This window comes from Anguilla rostrata, chromosome 16, assembly GCF_018555375.3.
Source record: "Anguilla rostrata isolate EN2019 chromosome 16, ASM1855537v3, whole genome shotgun sequence".
Taxonomy (NCBI): domain Eukaryota; kingdom Metazoa; phylum Chordata; class Actinopteri; order Anguilliformes; family Anguillidae; genus Anguilla; species Anguilla rostrata.
In genome coordinates, this window is record NC_057948.1 from 31,290,461 (window position 1) to 31,306,313 (window position 15,853).

Below are 15,853 nucleotides of genomic sequence, written 5' to 3' on the forward strand. Positions count from 1 at the left end.
AGTGTATACAGTGAATTTTTCAATTAAAACTTTTTAAATTAATGTTTTATAGTTACAGTAAAAGAACAGATGTACTTTCCCCATAACACTGTATCCCCTCAGTATTCCGAGCAGAGTATAGTCTGGACATTTGTGGTTGGGTGAATTAATTTATTTAAGAATGCACATGGAGTTGGGCCTCTGTGAATTATTGCTTTACTGAAATATGAATATGTTTACCATTTGTTTTGCGCATTGTTAATGAAAAACAAAAATTAGATTGAAAACCCCTTAAAGCCCTTAAAAGTGGAGGGGGATGTGTGGGTGGGGAATCACGCAGTGTGCTTTATGTGTCATTTTGATAAATATTCTAATGTGGATTAAATACATTTTGAATTCATTTGAATACATTTTCATAAGACGTTACGGAATAACTACTACAAACTTGCGTGATTAAATTGATTTTCCTTTTTCAACGGTGGGGGCCCGAACTTCCGCTTCCAGCAGGGCCACCCATATAAAGTGTAAGAGTTTAACCAAAGCAGGAACACTACCGGCTCCCTCAGTTAGCGCTCTGTTTTGGGCCTGACTGGCTAGCGGGGGGCCCGTGGAACTAAAAGGCCGATTTTATGGCGGCAAACAAAGCGTGGGGAATGGCAGCGTCCTCCATTTGCTCTCTGGCTTAGCCCTGGTTGTGTTTTACCACTAGAGAGCGGAAAGCCTAGCCCAGAATAGCAGGAGAGGCTGCTGAGGGGTGTGATGTGTGACACACAGCAGTGAATGCAATACTTTTTCTGTCTCACTGTTTATAATAAAAAAATATTTTAAAAATTACTTCTACTGTAAATGTGTGATCGTTAGGCATGTGAAAGGTTTAGTGTGTGTGTGTGCGCGCGCGCGCGTGTGTTTGTGCTTGTGTGTGTTGCTTATGAGTGCGCGTGTGTGTGTGTATGTTTGTGCGTGTGTGTGTGCCCGTGTGTGTGTGGGCATGTGGGCGCATGCGTGTGATCACACAAAGTTCTTTAAAACTGTATTATGTAAAAACACATCCTCGATATGAGTTTTAAATTTTTGTTTATTTAATGCCATAGTCCATAAATAAAATGATCGTTGATAATTTACATTAGCCGCTGTCACAGAGCAGCATTTCTCAAATGTTATTTACTGGATATATGACATCGCAGGTCACGGGGCTGTCACACACTGTCTGGTACGCGTTTCATATTCTGATTCATGGGGGCAATATATCCATTCCGTAGCGGCGTGGTAGGATATCATTCTATGCCTATTAACACACTTTAATTCATGAACAAATAGTAATAATATGACTATTACTGCAGCTGCTGCTGTTATTATCACTATACTATTGGTATAATAATAATAATAATAATAATAATAAAAGCTCATTATTATTATTATTATTATTATTAATAATAATAATAATAATAATAATAATAATAATATAACAACAACAACAACAACAACAATAATAATAATAATGATAATAATTAATGACTTAATGAGGTCGTTCATTTTTAGAGAAGGCCTTGATGTGTGTATCTCGTTTTTCCTCAGTGCGTGATGCCTGCAGGAGCAGCAGCAGTGATATCTGAGAGCACTCAGCAGTGCTGGTGTGAGGCCTGGGCTCCGGTGCATATATAGGGCTGAGATCCATGCAAAGTGAATTATCCCCACCCTGCGTGCCTGAGCCACCCCTCTGATGCATCAGCATTTAATCTGAAGGAGGCACCTGTAAGAGAGCAGAAACAATTTGCCGTCCAATTGGCTCAACCGAGGCCGGCGTTGATGTGATTATTTATACCGCAGAAAAGACATTAGCAAATATTGAGCTCCAGTGTCTTGAAATGAGGTCAATTCTCAGATCTTTGTGGGGGTTTTTTTTTTTTTTTTTTTGAGCTGCCAGGCACATTTTGGGGGGCTGTTTGCTGTCCCCAAAAATGCCAGCCCCCTCAGTCCCGAGTGTGTGCTGTTGCGTTGGCCCTGGTGTGTTCCTAAACGACATCAGGGCACAGGGCTGTGGGAGTGTGTGTGCTGCTGGTTTGTATATCAAAGGGAGAAAATGGTTAAATTAGGATGATTATAACTTTTAAAAAAGAAATATGTGTTCCCAATTCTCATTTTAATGTTTCTTCTATTCCCCTAACACATGATTTATTGTCCAATTTTGTGAAAACTGTCTGTGATGGAGAAAAATGTGTTCTGTGAAAAAGAGTATATTTTATTGCGCAACCCTTAAAGCCACAAACAGCGTGCTTACTTTTAAACTCGAAAGTTTCTCTTTTATGCAATGTTCAGAGTTCTTCACTGAGTAACGTGCGATATAAACAGTAGTTCAAAATATTTTCTTTACGGTTTTACAATTTATGTTCTCGGATTTGGCGGGAGCACTGCTCCCTGGCCGTAGAAACGTATAATTGCGCGCCAGATGTTTTGTGATCTCCTGCTTTGTTTACTCTAGAGAAGTGTGTTTAAGGGTATGCCCTTATGCTGTTGCTTGGCATGGATCAGACGCCTGAATGTGTATTTAGTGTGAATCACTCTCATATGGTGCCCTGTGTGTAAGTCATCTCACTGTGTTTGAAACTAGTGGACTTGCAGAAACTACATCTGAAAAAGTTTGCCTGTGTGCTTATTTTTATTGTTGTTTACCTTCATTATTTAAGTTGCGCATTCACACAAAAAAGTAGCTTCCGAAATTCCCTATACGTGTATTAATTTATCTTAAAATTAAAAAAAAAATGTATTGCTTGTACTTTCTGTAGTGTACTGTTAGGTTGACAGGTGTTTTTTTAAAGCTTTGATTGTCCTGACCCCCACAATGGGTGACATTTCTGAGAGGAAGTCCTCTGTGAGGTGACAGGTTCTCTCCCTCCGTGGACGTCCTCCTGCAGTAATTTGTCTTTCTGGTGATGGCCCTGCGGTTTCGGGGAGACGCAAGGATAAAAGGCGGGAGACGGGCCTGTCCTCATCGCCTGCCATGTTCGTCGCCCACTTGACACTGCAGGCCCGAGCCCCTCCACAGGTCCTGTCCCCCCCCCCCCGTCCTCCCCCTCCCACTCTCAGCGCCACCAAATAATTGAAGTTGTCACATGCCTTGTTCTTTGTTTTTTTTTTTTCTTCCTAGCCAAAGAAAAAATGCAAATACTCCCATTGTAGTCATTAATTTTCCCATCCTTTTCTTTTTTTTTTTGCTTTTTTTGTCCTCAGGGCCTCTTGGTTGGGGTCTGCTCTTTGAAAAGAGTCTGAAGGCAGTCTTGCTCTCTTGAACAAGTTGTATCCATGTCTGAGGCTGAAGTGTTTGTTGTGTGTGTTTGTGCTTGCGTGTGTATGCGTTCCCTCGTGTATGTGTGTGTGTGAGAGCGAGAGTGTGTGTGTGTGTGTGTGTGTGAGAGACAGAGCGAGAGTATGTGTGGTTGTGAGTGTGAGTGTGTGTGTGTGTGTATTGAAAGGTGGGGGGTGGGGGGGGAGGGTGCGCATCTCATCAGAGAGGTCTCAGGGAGGTCATCAATCACAGCTCCTGACAGCCATTTTGCCTGCGTTTGTTACAGATGTGAACATGCTTAATTATTTGTAGTGTAATTAGTTCATGAAATGTCAGGAAATGTCAAACTGTGTTCACAGCGCAGGTTTCTGTGGCGGTAAGCAATGGGAGCGAGTGTCAATGGGAGAGGAGCGGACGAGTGATGACGGGTCCGCGCGGATGAGGGGCTGGGAGGGAGATAAGGGGCAGTTGAGAGACGGCAGTTATTTTTAAATTTTGAAAAAAAATTTTATACTGCCATTAAGCAACTTTTTAAAATAGTCTTAAGAAACATGCTGTTGGTAGCCTGCAGTACACAGAGCGCGTGTTTTAAAGACTCTGTGCTGCGCAGATGTATTTACACACTCCTCTTTATCCTTCAAAGTTTTCTTGATCTTGTTGTTTCCCTTATCCCGTAATCATTCATTTAGCTGCACGCAGTTCAATGTATTATAAAGCAAAATGCACCTAACAAAAAAATAAATACATAACGAAAGCGGTGGTTGTCAAAGGAAAATACTAGAAGTTATTTTCCTGTGAGGACATAATATTTGGTGTTCTCTCGTGGAAACGGATCTTAGCGTGTGCTTGATGATCCAGGAATAGACTCCCACATTTACGGTTTTTTCATATAAGTCATCCATTGTCTAGAATAATCCAGCCGTATGTGGTACACAAACCTGCTGCTTTTTTCTTCTTCTGTGGTGCTCTTTAGAAAAGTGACACGGGGACAGGGTTTTGGGGCACCCCCTGGGCAGTGTTTGGAGCCCCAGGGAAGGCCGGTGCTTTGCAAGGGGACCACAGCAACTGGCTGCCTGGGGAGGGGGGTTGGGACTGGGGGGGGGGCGGGGGGGCTATCATCACTGCCCCCCCCAGCCAGGGGGAGAGACTGCAGGGAGTCATCAGCACTCCACCAGGGAGCCAGAGACATCCCCTCCAGAGCCATGCTGGAGACACATACACTCACACACACACACCATCACACTCACATGCACAAACACACACACACACACACACACACCATCACACTCACATGCACACACACTCACACTCACACACACACACCATCACACTCACATGCACACACACACTCACACACAAATCCTACACATCACATGCCCACACGACACATACACACACACAACACTCACACACACATCATCACACTCACTGCACACACACACACATACACACACACACTCTCACACCAACACACACACATGGCACCCCCACATGCACACACAACCATCACACACACACTCCACACACGACACCATCACACTCCCACACCATAACACACACACACTCCACACAACCAACCATCACCTCCATGCACACACACTCACACACACACACCATCACACTCACATGCACAAACACACACACACACACATACACACACATAGACACACACACTCACACTCACATACGTGTGCACACACATGGACATAAAGCACTCGCACGTACACTTGGACATAAATCTCATACAACACTCACACAGACACGCTCTCACACACACACAGACATATGACACATAAATTGCACACACACGCAAAATCAGTATTGTTGGGGCAGTATGTACTTTTAAATTTCTCCAGCTTTCAGCGCAGATTATAGCAATGACAGTATCTCATCACTGCAACATCTTCACCATGTGCAGTGGGATCGTTTAAACAGTGTTTAAATGAATGGCGTTTCACAAGGTGCGTTTAAAAGGCCTGTGTGTGTGCGGAACAGGAGCCTGGCAGGCTGCAGATTTCAGCAGGCTGCAGGCTTCAGCACGGCTCACGGCTGCTCGGAGAGTCTGTTGCGCATGGTTTGTCGATGGGGAGCCGGGGTAGAATTTGCCCCCCGATCGCGTGAAGCGCAAATTCCAAAAAGGGCCCGGTCGACGGCGCTGTGACGGACAGGCCCCTGGATGTGCGGTTGATTGACAGGCGCTCTGCTTGAATTCGTAGACGGCGCTCCACTGGGCAGCCAAGCAGGGCCGTGTGGAGATGGCGGAGATGATGGCCCGGGCGGGCGTGGACGTCAACGTGAAGTCGGTGAGCGGTGACAGGCGCTCCAGGCCCCGCGCCGGATTCCCACTGACTCCCTCACATTTACACCTCTGCTTGGGCCCCGCCGTGTGCGCCAGGCCTCACACGCGCTTCACACATGCGCGCACACACACACACACACACACACACACACACACACACACACACGCTTCACACACACACACACACACTTCACACACTCGCTTCACACACACATACGCATGCGCACGCACACACACACTTCACACACACATACACATGCGCACACACACACACACACACATACGCATGCGCACGCGCACGCGCACACACACACACACACACTTCACTTCACACACACATACGCTTGCGCACGCACACACACACACACACTCGCTTCACACACACATACGCATGTGCACGCACACACACACTTCACACACTCACACACACTCTCACACACACACACACACACACGCTCATACACACACACATTCACAAACGAACTCTCAAACACACACACGTGCACAGACACACACACACACACACACACTTTGAACCCACAGAAGCAGCAGCGGGTATATAAATTATAAAAGTATCACCTCTTGATTTTTAAAAGCTTCAGGAAGAAATTATTTTTTCCTTCGGTAAGGGACATTTGGCTTGGCACATTATACAAACCGAACAATCACAGTCTTGCTTCAGTGCACGTGCAGAACTGTTTTTTTGTGTGGAACTTAAATTCATACCTCTGAGTTCCCCCCGATGAATTGTGCATAATTTTGTTTTGCAAGAAATTATGGCCAGTTTAGCCACTGTTTACATTTCTACAATCAATGAAAAGCAATTTTATATTTTGTGTTTAATTTTTTTGGCTATACTGAAAATGTACCGAATCATGAATAAATGCACACACACAGTACACCCACACACACACACACATAGAAAACACAAGTTCATACATACACATACACACATGTACAGTATACATAGAAATACACATACATGCACACACACACACACACACACACACACTGTACATGTAAAGGTTACACTGAATATAGACAGAGACTGGTCTGAAACCCCAGGGGTTAGCGTTGGATTCTGGCTCAGTGTTAAACTCACACAGAGACTCACACCCCCCCCTCACATTAATGCAGTTTGGGTTCTAACCCAACTTTTATTACTGAGAGAAGCCAGTGGCTCTGTCCCTCCCCCCCCTCACAGAGACTCAAGGTGACACACTGAAGCTGGGGGGGGGTCACACACATTAGTGCAGGGCAGTGGGCGCCCAGCCCTGAGTAAATGCTCAGACCAGACCAGACTGAAAAAGCCCACCTCACTGAGGAACACTAATCCAGTGTCAGTCTCTCTCCAGTCAGCTGTGTCCCCTTCTTGAGACTCAGACACTTGGACACTGCAGACACCGCACCCAAAATTCAGATTAAGTGTCACTGGGTCGATACTAATCTTGTCTCAATCGAGTCGTCCCCGTACGAAAGGAATACCGCTGTATTCATGTATTGATACGGCCAATAATATTGATTCGGCATTGACTGTACATTTACATGGCTGTAGCAAGCCTGGGGGCATTGACACAAATTGAAACAAACTGAAATAAGTTTTGTATTTATTTTCTGTGCTTTTTCTCCTGATGAATATACACACTTAATTGAACTGAGAAATGCAGTTGCTTGCTTGTTTGTGTGTATGGACTCTGATCTGTGTGTGCACATCATTGGCTGTAGCCAATTGCCTGCTCAGCCCCGAGGTGCTCCACCCCCCTCCCCCCCCCCCCCAGTTCTCCAAGCTTATTTTAAACGACTTAACTAAACTAATGAATTACCTAATTAATCAAACCAAAGTCCCTTTCCAGGCCCTTAAGTGCTTGTTTATGTTAAGAGAGAGCGCTGCATTGACCTCCTTCCCTCAAGGGCTATTTGCACCCTCTCTCATTCCATAACATTAAACAAATATCATCTCTGGGTCTTATTTATCCTACACGTATCCCATCCGCCAGTAATTACCGCGCTTCCCTAGCCTTAGCGCTAGCCGGCCGCGGCATCGTTAGTTTCAGGCAGGTCGTCCGGTTTAAACCGCATGTGCTGAAACACCAGTTTATCTCCACTTCCCCGGAGACGCGTTAATTTCAAGTTTGGTAAAAAAATAAATGTGAAATTATTGACCATATCTTTCGACCCCCCCCGCCCTGTCCCACCCCCGGGTCCTCAAGGTGAACGGGCCTTTATCGGACCCAACGCATCGTTCTGCTCCTCCCACCCCCACTTACCCCACCCCCCACCCCCCTCCTACCCTTGTATTTATTTTTTACTTTTATTTTATTTTGCCCTCTCAAACTTTTCATTTTCCCGACAGATTGAGGCATCCTATTAAACCCTCTTCTTTTTATTTATTTTTCCCGCGCCCCTGGGCTGGGACAGACGTTACAGTCGGTAAAAATGGAAAAGCTTCACGGCACCTTCCCCCCCCCCCCCCACTCTCCCCCCCCCCACACCTTTTGTGTGCAAAGTGGCAGCCATGAATTTAATAGAGGGAGAATGTTGTGATTACTTAATGGCTTCCCAGACAGCCTTGGCCTGGAGAATTAAATTTCGCATCTGCTTTCAAGGCGTTAATCTCTCCTGCTCACACCCCGCCTGCTACGATGTGCACACAAGAGATAATGTTTAAACTGACTAAAGCAGAGTAAACCAGACAAGTCTGTTATTGGCTTTATAATTACATAATTAACTTTTTGTCTCTAATCGTTACGGAGGTAATGGTGCTGTTAAAATGGGCTTCTGCCAAGCAGAAACTAAATCAAAAATCAATAATCCATAGAATGCCATTAGGAGACGGAGCAGCCCTCCTAGGATTCACTAAAGGAGGTTTTTCTTTTCTTTTTTCTGTCTCTCTCTCTCTCTCTCTCTCTTTTTTGCTGCCGTAAATGAATTTCATTTGAACGCAGAGCGTTATCTCCCGAGCTGCTGACTTTCACCTGATAGAAGGGAACGGGAGCATTGTAATCAGCCAGGAGCAGAGAGAGAGAAAAAAGGGACGAGTGTTGCCATAAATTACACCTTGCTTGTAATGCAGTTATTGTAGGGTGATTGACCTGCTCAAAATTAATTCTATTTTCCGTGAACCCTCCTTATTTCTAATTTACATTATGATCATATATGTCTGAAAAATGATATCATAAAAAAGATTAATGTACTAATTACTGCTCCTCTTATCTTCCCCTCCCTCGATGCCCAAACCTCTGGACCAACTCCTCTCAGCATGTAAGTATGTCACTTATTTCATTGTGACAGGCATAATGTATTGGCAAATTGTGCTATAAATACCAGGATTCGGGTTGGCTATCTCGTATTCAGACAGCGGCCTTTTGGCAAGGGCCCCCTTTCAAACGAATTGAGAATTGACAAACATTTTCAAAGCTAAATTACCCCCAATGTCACTGTGAAATTAGGTTCTTGACCCAGCCTCTGATGTATGCTTATTTTTCTACATATTTCCCCCCTCAAATTTCATGCATGGCTATTCACCGTTGGCACGGGTGACATGGCTTCCTCTAAAGGGGGTAAGTAGTATTTTAATACACCTGTGAAATGAGTCTGTATTTGTCATGAATATGCTAACGTGGAGCTGTCACGCCAGAGTGATATCCCCTCCGCTTCTGTGAGAGGGGGAAAAAGAGGCTCACCGACTTTTACAAAGAGGCATAGGAGACTGAACCTGATCTGCCCGCCACCGCCATTTAACAAATGGGTTTATTAAGAATTCGAGGGGAAGAATCTTTGCGGTGTTCCGCTCAGTTTGGAAAATGAAGTGACTAGTGACAGGGCACTCAGTAGCTCCCAATTTTAGTCAGAAAATATATACTGTATATGTGTGTGTGTGCGTGTGTGTGTGTTTGTGAGTGTGTGTATGTTACCTGCCACCCTTTTCAATGCAATCTCCAGATCTCCTAACTCAAATTTCAGTTATGGGGACTGCAGTGAACTCTCATATGAGTATCAATAAAGAGGAAAACAAGACTAATGGCACTAAGTTTAGGTGACCACTATTGGAGAAGTGCCTTATTGCAAACTGAAGCCTTATTTTTGTGAGGCAAAGTGTAGATGAAGTCAGGATGAACTGAGATTAGGAATTTTTAAAAATCTAAAGAACTCCACATTTTGTACTTGTACAGATAGCGTGGTACAGTACAATGCTGGTGTATTCAGGTGGCTAAGTATTCATATTATGAACTACATGTGCCAGATGAATATTGAGATAACTAAGATCAATTATCTAATTAATTTCACGTGATTATATAAATATTTTTATGGTAGGTAAAGAAAGTATTATGATTTGAGGGTGTTTATGTATTTTGTCCATAATTTTATTACTTTTATGAAAATTTATAATTTTATGATTAGGGTTTTTTATGCTCAATGCAATGTCATGTTATTACAATGTTTTAATGTTCCTGGAAGCTAGTTTGATAGGAACCTGGAACCACACGTCATAGTTCTGATAAATTCTGAGCATCTCAAGCGTACAGACGCAGTGAAGCCCTTCTCTAGCTTCCCTTGTGCTGTGACTCACTGTGCATGTGCAGTCAATGACCAGGGGTGGCTAACAAGTCCAGGTACTCTACCTGCGGGCGAAAGGAACGGCAAAATATTGACATCTGCAGGAGCCCAGGTGTGTACTGCGTCAGCCCTGCTGTTGGCGTGTGAAGATGCTTTGCCTGAACCCGCTAAATTCTTCACTTTATTCAGATTCCAGACCTCCCTCCTGCCTAAAGAAAAAACAAAAAACCCCAAACCCTGAGCACCACACCCGCTACAAACCGCCACCCTGTAAATGAAGCAGCGTCGGTGTTGTTGTGAGCGTCAGGGTGTGTTTTCCCTGCCCCGGGACACGATATTCCCGAATTTCCGGAGGCAAGACACCTGGCCGGAGAGGAGAGGAGCGGGGCGGGGCGGAGCGGGGCGGGCGGTGATTAATAGGACATGTTTAGGGTGCGATCGTCGCCGGGGAGACGAACGAGGACCGGGGAATGATGGACGACAGGCGGAGTGGAGGCTGATAAGACATGGCCCATGAATCTGTTCTACATCATCGCTCCCTTTGATCGCTGACAGAAGTTCGGAGATGGCTCTGTGCATCTGTCCAAACAAACAAAGCCCCCCCTCTTCTCCCCCCCCCGTCCCCCGTCCCCCCTCCCTCTCCCCCACTCCTCCTCCTCTGCTCCCTCTCTCCCCCACTCCTCTGCTCCCTCTCTCCCCCCCCCTCATCTGGCCTCTCAAGTTGAGTCACTTGCCTGCATGTGACAGTGGCCCCGATGGCCAAGAGAGGACCCAGTGGTGTGTGTGTGTGTGTGTGTGTATATATATCTGTGTGTGTGTATGTGTGTGTATGCATGCGTACATGCGTACATGCGTGTGTGTATGTATGTATGTATGTATGTATGTGTGTGTGTGTGTGTGTATGTGTGTGTTTGTGTGCGCGTGTGTGTGTGAGCGTATGTGTATGTATGTATCTTTGTGTATGTGTGTGTGTGTGATTCCTCCTCTGGTCCTTAGTGTTCCTCAGTAATGACAGTTTTCGGAGGTCGCAGGTGATCCACGAAAGCCGGTAGTCATGTGGTCGGCAAGGGAGGGGTTTGGGACAGGCAGACCAGGGTAGGGGGTGGCATGGGACTGGGGGTGTGGTGGTGGGGGGGGGGGAGGGGGGCAATGAGGCCAGCACAGCTGTCACCAGGCACCCTCACAGTTACAGCCATTCCGTTGCGCTTGCATCACAGAGTGTTTGAAGGCCTTTTTCCGGTCTCTCTCTCTCTCTTCAGGTCACTTAGCTCTGGGTCTGAGTGTGTGGCCTTGGGTCACTTTCCTGCCCGCCCGTCAGGAGAGTAAATCAAACCCGAGTTTACTTTCCTGCCCTGTCTCCTGCTCTTAAAGTGTCCTCCTGGCACAGGGTCTGGGTTTTTCTCTGCAGCACTGTGGTCAGTTCAGATGTCATAATTGTAAACAATTTGTGGATAAAAATGCTTAAATTTCTGTTTGATCAGCATCATATCTGATCAGAATCTATCAAAAATCTATGTTTACAGTTAATACAATGTTTGGTTTGAGCTCAGTTCTACGGTCAGTGATGAATGTGTATGTAGCAGATTAAATGTGGGAGAAAAAAAAAATTGGAGCTTTATGTTAATATAGCCAGAAAGAGAGAGAGTTAGGTTGGACCCTCCTACAACAGTTTTAACAATTATGTAAAACAATCCTGAGGCTTCTTCTCAGACAGAGAGACTGACCACTCCAATGGGTGTCCACACTCAGCACTAACAGCTAAGATGTGATCCGCTCCCTGTACTCAGAGACGTGAAGGTGCTGAGCCTGTGCACGTGTGATTTGAGCAGAAACGATTTAAAGAAATAACCCAGGCACACTGAAAACCATTAGAGAAACAGAAATATTGAAAAACTCTTTGAGGAAATGCGAAGCGATAATGTGCTATTTAATTCATGCCTCAAATTATTTTAAGCTCGCTAGACACACTCTAGCCACTTATTGGTATTTAAATTATTACACCGCTAAATTACAGTAATCTATTTTCAGAGGAAAATTTTTTCCACTGGGCTAAATGAGGACATCTTTTGAACTTCTTAGACACAGCATATTATCCAACTTCAAGTGGAGGCTTGGGCCTCAGCATACATTATATCTCAAATCCCAGGGTGTTTAGGGTTTCAATCGAATACAGAAATAATTTTATTTAATCGCTCGGCACGTAGATTTATTCATACGGTCGCTTCACACGTTACTTTCGTACCGCTTGCTCGGACCAATGGCTGAACAGTTAGGGTCGTCCGTTCCTCTGTGCTTGGTTACAGTGCTTTATTACCTGGTATTTTGGGCCCCCCAGTAGAATGATGTTGATACAGATTCCTGTGGAACCACCTGTTTGAAAATCATTAGCAATAATCCCTTTGCTGTACCTGAATCATCTGCATTAGTGGTGTAATTTTCACTAATTATGTGCAATTACACGTAGATTCACCAAGCGGTGCTTATGAATATTGACACATTTCTCTCTGTTTTAGTCAGTAGTATTCATGGAAATGAGTCAAGGGTACATTCATGCTTAGCAGTTGCATAATAGAATACTATGTGAACTTTTTGCTTTTTTGTTTTCTGATTTATTATTAAGTGGAATATACTAAACAATTCGCTAGGAATACATATTGATTCTAATAAATAATATTACCTTTTTTTGCAGCAGAATAAAAATGCTTTTAGATATCATTGATTCTTCCATTGTCACAATTAATCAGGCCAATCCATTCAGCTAGTGCTATTCAAAAATAAGGATTGCACCAAAGTCATCACAATGTTGACTAACTAATGACTGCTTATGATGGCCAGTTGATTGTTATGTGTTCAAATAAAGTGGCTCGAAACACATTGCTGATTTAAACTGAATTGTGGCCTACAAAAGTCAGGCACCATATATTCACAGTTTATATCCTGATCTCTTTTCAGTCACAGGCCCAAAGTGTCTGTCCTGGGACCACGTGGGCTTCACAGTGTTCCACGTTGCTGTAAATGTGAATGAGACTGTGAACCAGGCCAGGCGGTCACTTTGTGGGTCAGCGATCGTCTGGCTTTCCAAAGGTGGTGAAGTCCTGGTGGTGCCCAGCGACACGCATTGATCGTGGTGACTTTCTGGGGCAAGCCCCCCCCCCCCCCATTTTAAAGTTAAAAGTGCAGGCCATCACATGAAAGCAGGCGGTGACCTTTCGCAGAGGAACATCAGTGTTCCTGTCGCGACTGGAGAGGCACTGCGCAGAGCTGCGGAGGACGAGGGCCTGCCCCGCTGCCTCCTGGGATTAGGGAGGTCTTGGGGAGAAACGGCAGCAGCGGTGCGCTCGTCTCCAGCCTCAGGATTGATCGCTCCGCCGCCTGGTTTTGTTATTGGTTATTTTTAGCGTGGATGGGGGGGAACACGCGGGCCTTCTTTAAGAGACTGACAACATGACACCTCGGCGTATTTGATGGCTTCCCGAATCCGCCCTGGATCAAAGCCTCTCCCCGGGCATGCTAATTTGAAGTCCACTGTAGTGATTACGGTTAGGCATGATTACCTCACAATGGCAGTCGTATTAATCACGTCACTCAGATTATTCTAATTTGATCTGACTCGATTTTTTTTACCCCCTTACCTTTTTCCTCCCCTTCCCGACGTCTCCAATAAATCTGTCACGTCTGCGATCGCTCAGTTGTTGGATAATGACATATAAAAGGAGAGGACAGGAGTGACAGGCAAATTTTGTCGTGTGGTTTGGGGATGGGGGGGGAGCGGGGGGGTGGTTTGTGTTAATGCTTACAAAATGACAAATGTACCCCACAGCAGGTATAGCAGTTGGACAAACTGAATAAATACCCAGACTCCTCAGTGTGGCGTACGAAAAGAGGCTGAACTGCTTAATATCTGACAGGAGTGACAGCACAATTTGGGAGTGAATTTATGATCTTTTTTCTTTTTTTATAAAATCATGTATCTCTCCCCCCCCTACATTTCTCTAATATATCAGTAAATGTTTAAATGACACTGACACTTTTTAATAGACATTTACCAGTTTTGTTTTCAGCGATCCAAATATATTTGATGATGTAAACCTTTACTCGTAATTAAAATCCTTAGGAATGGGACGGCAGTCGAATCTAAGGTCTGGTGCACGTTAAGAGTCCACCCATTTGCTGTAGCTATTACAGATACAGAGATATTTATCTATTTTGTTCTATTGAAGTAGCTAGAAATATAGAACAAATACTGCCACTTCCATTAGAAGTTCCACAAAAATGCATATATTTTAATTTTTTAAATGCGTTTAAGTTTAAACGCAAAAATATTTTGTAAAGACAAACTGAACTGTCTGATAATGGGTGCACCACTAATACTTCCTGTTGTTAATATAAGTGTATGAATGATACATCGCATCTAAGGTTGGTTTCACCACTTTAGTGGGGAGTACTATTCTTATTTTATTTTAAATGACTCATTTTGTGTGAAGTATACTCATGTAATCATTAGCCCCTTTACATGGATAACACTCACGTGACAATGTAGAGCGACGATCAGCATAAGTGCACTATTTGCTGTGATCTGTTCGTAAAAGATCTGACAATAATTGCTACTATTGCAGAAGTTGATATCGCTGGTGTCCTTGTCTGAGCTTGAATTAGCATTAGCACTGTTAGTTGTTTTGTCCGATATTTAAAACAACATTATGTTATGTATTGCTCCAACTGCGTGTCACAACATGCACACCTTGAAGTGCTAATAAGTTCCGAATTCCCCCTATGGTCAGTGTCAGTAGCAGAGCAGAACTCATGTGGTTATTGAAATTAAATGGGGTTTTTTTTTTTGGCAGGTGCCATATGCAGACCAAAATCATAGTGCATTAGTACATAGCAAACACAGTGGGACTGAGGTACCAAAATAAAATTAACCTTAAAAAAATCTAACTGCAAATTGTGCAGGCACATTGAAATTGTATTACCGTTATAAATTACAGTTCCAAATATAATGTATATAATATCTTGAAAACTTAAACCTATTAAATACAAATGAAAAAACAAATGAACAAGTAAAATTTAAATGTCAAGTTTCAGTTAAATGCTCTAGTGTTTTGAACTGATCCAAGTTGATAGGACTCAATGGAAGTATCCAGAGACAAGATAGTGAGTAACTACAAGGGGATGCATGTTGCCTTATTTGCTGAATATGTTTAATGGTGATGACCGGCCAATCAGTCTGTTTAGCCTTGTCCTCTGTCCTATAGCTCAGTGCATCTAGCACTCTGTCAAGCCTGGTGTTGAACACTCCAACAGTCTGCTTGAACTAGCAGTAACCTCTGCCATGTTTCAAAGTTCTTTCAATGCAATTTCATTTTGAAGTATGGATAGTGTACAGTTATGGTCTCTTGTTTTTTTTTGGGCAGGGGTACACCGCGCTCCACCTCGCCGCTCTGCACGGGCACCCTCACATCATCCGGCTGCTCCTCCACACCTACAGTAAGTGACGACTGCCCCGCGGGGTCCTAATGCTCTTACGTTCCCCCAAGCCGGGCGTCAAAACCGTCCCGGGCCCGAACAGGGAGAGCTCCTTAGCATAATCACGATTTAGCACATCCGCCAGGAGCCTCACGTGGCGGGGCCTGGGATAAGCGGAGCCTTCCCAGAGACGCACCTCCAGCTGCAGAGACAATGAGCCCCACACGGCGGGTGAGATTCCTCCGCCATTCTCCTTTGCATCAAACAGA

The 15,853-nt window shown here is 44.4% G+C and overlaps 1 protein-coding gene across 1 annotated transcript in view; it reads left to right on the forward strand.

Annotated features, from left to right (window-relative positions):
• Positions 1-15,853, forward strand: part of LOC135241711 (ankyrin repeat domain-containing protein SOWAHC) — a 144,124-nt gene that overhangs the window by 105,569 nt on the left and 22,702 nt on the right. The window contains exons 7-9 of the mRNA XM_064312315.1: positions 5,479-5,565; positions 8,820-9,121; positions 15,533-15,605. Of these exons, the coding sequence (XP_064168385.1) occupies positions 5,479-5,565; positions 8,820-8,849 (117 nt within the window). The 3' untranslated portion in view covers positions 8,850-9,121; positions 15,533-15,605. The remainder of the gene's footprint in view (positions 1-5,478; positions 5,566-8,819; positions 9,122-15,532; positions 15,606-15,853) is intronic.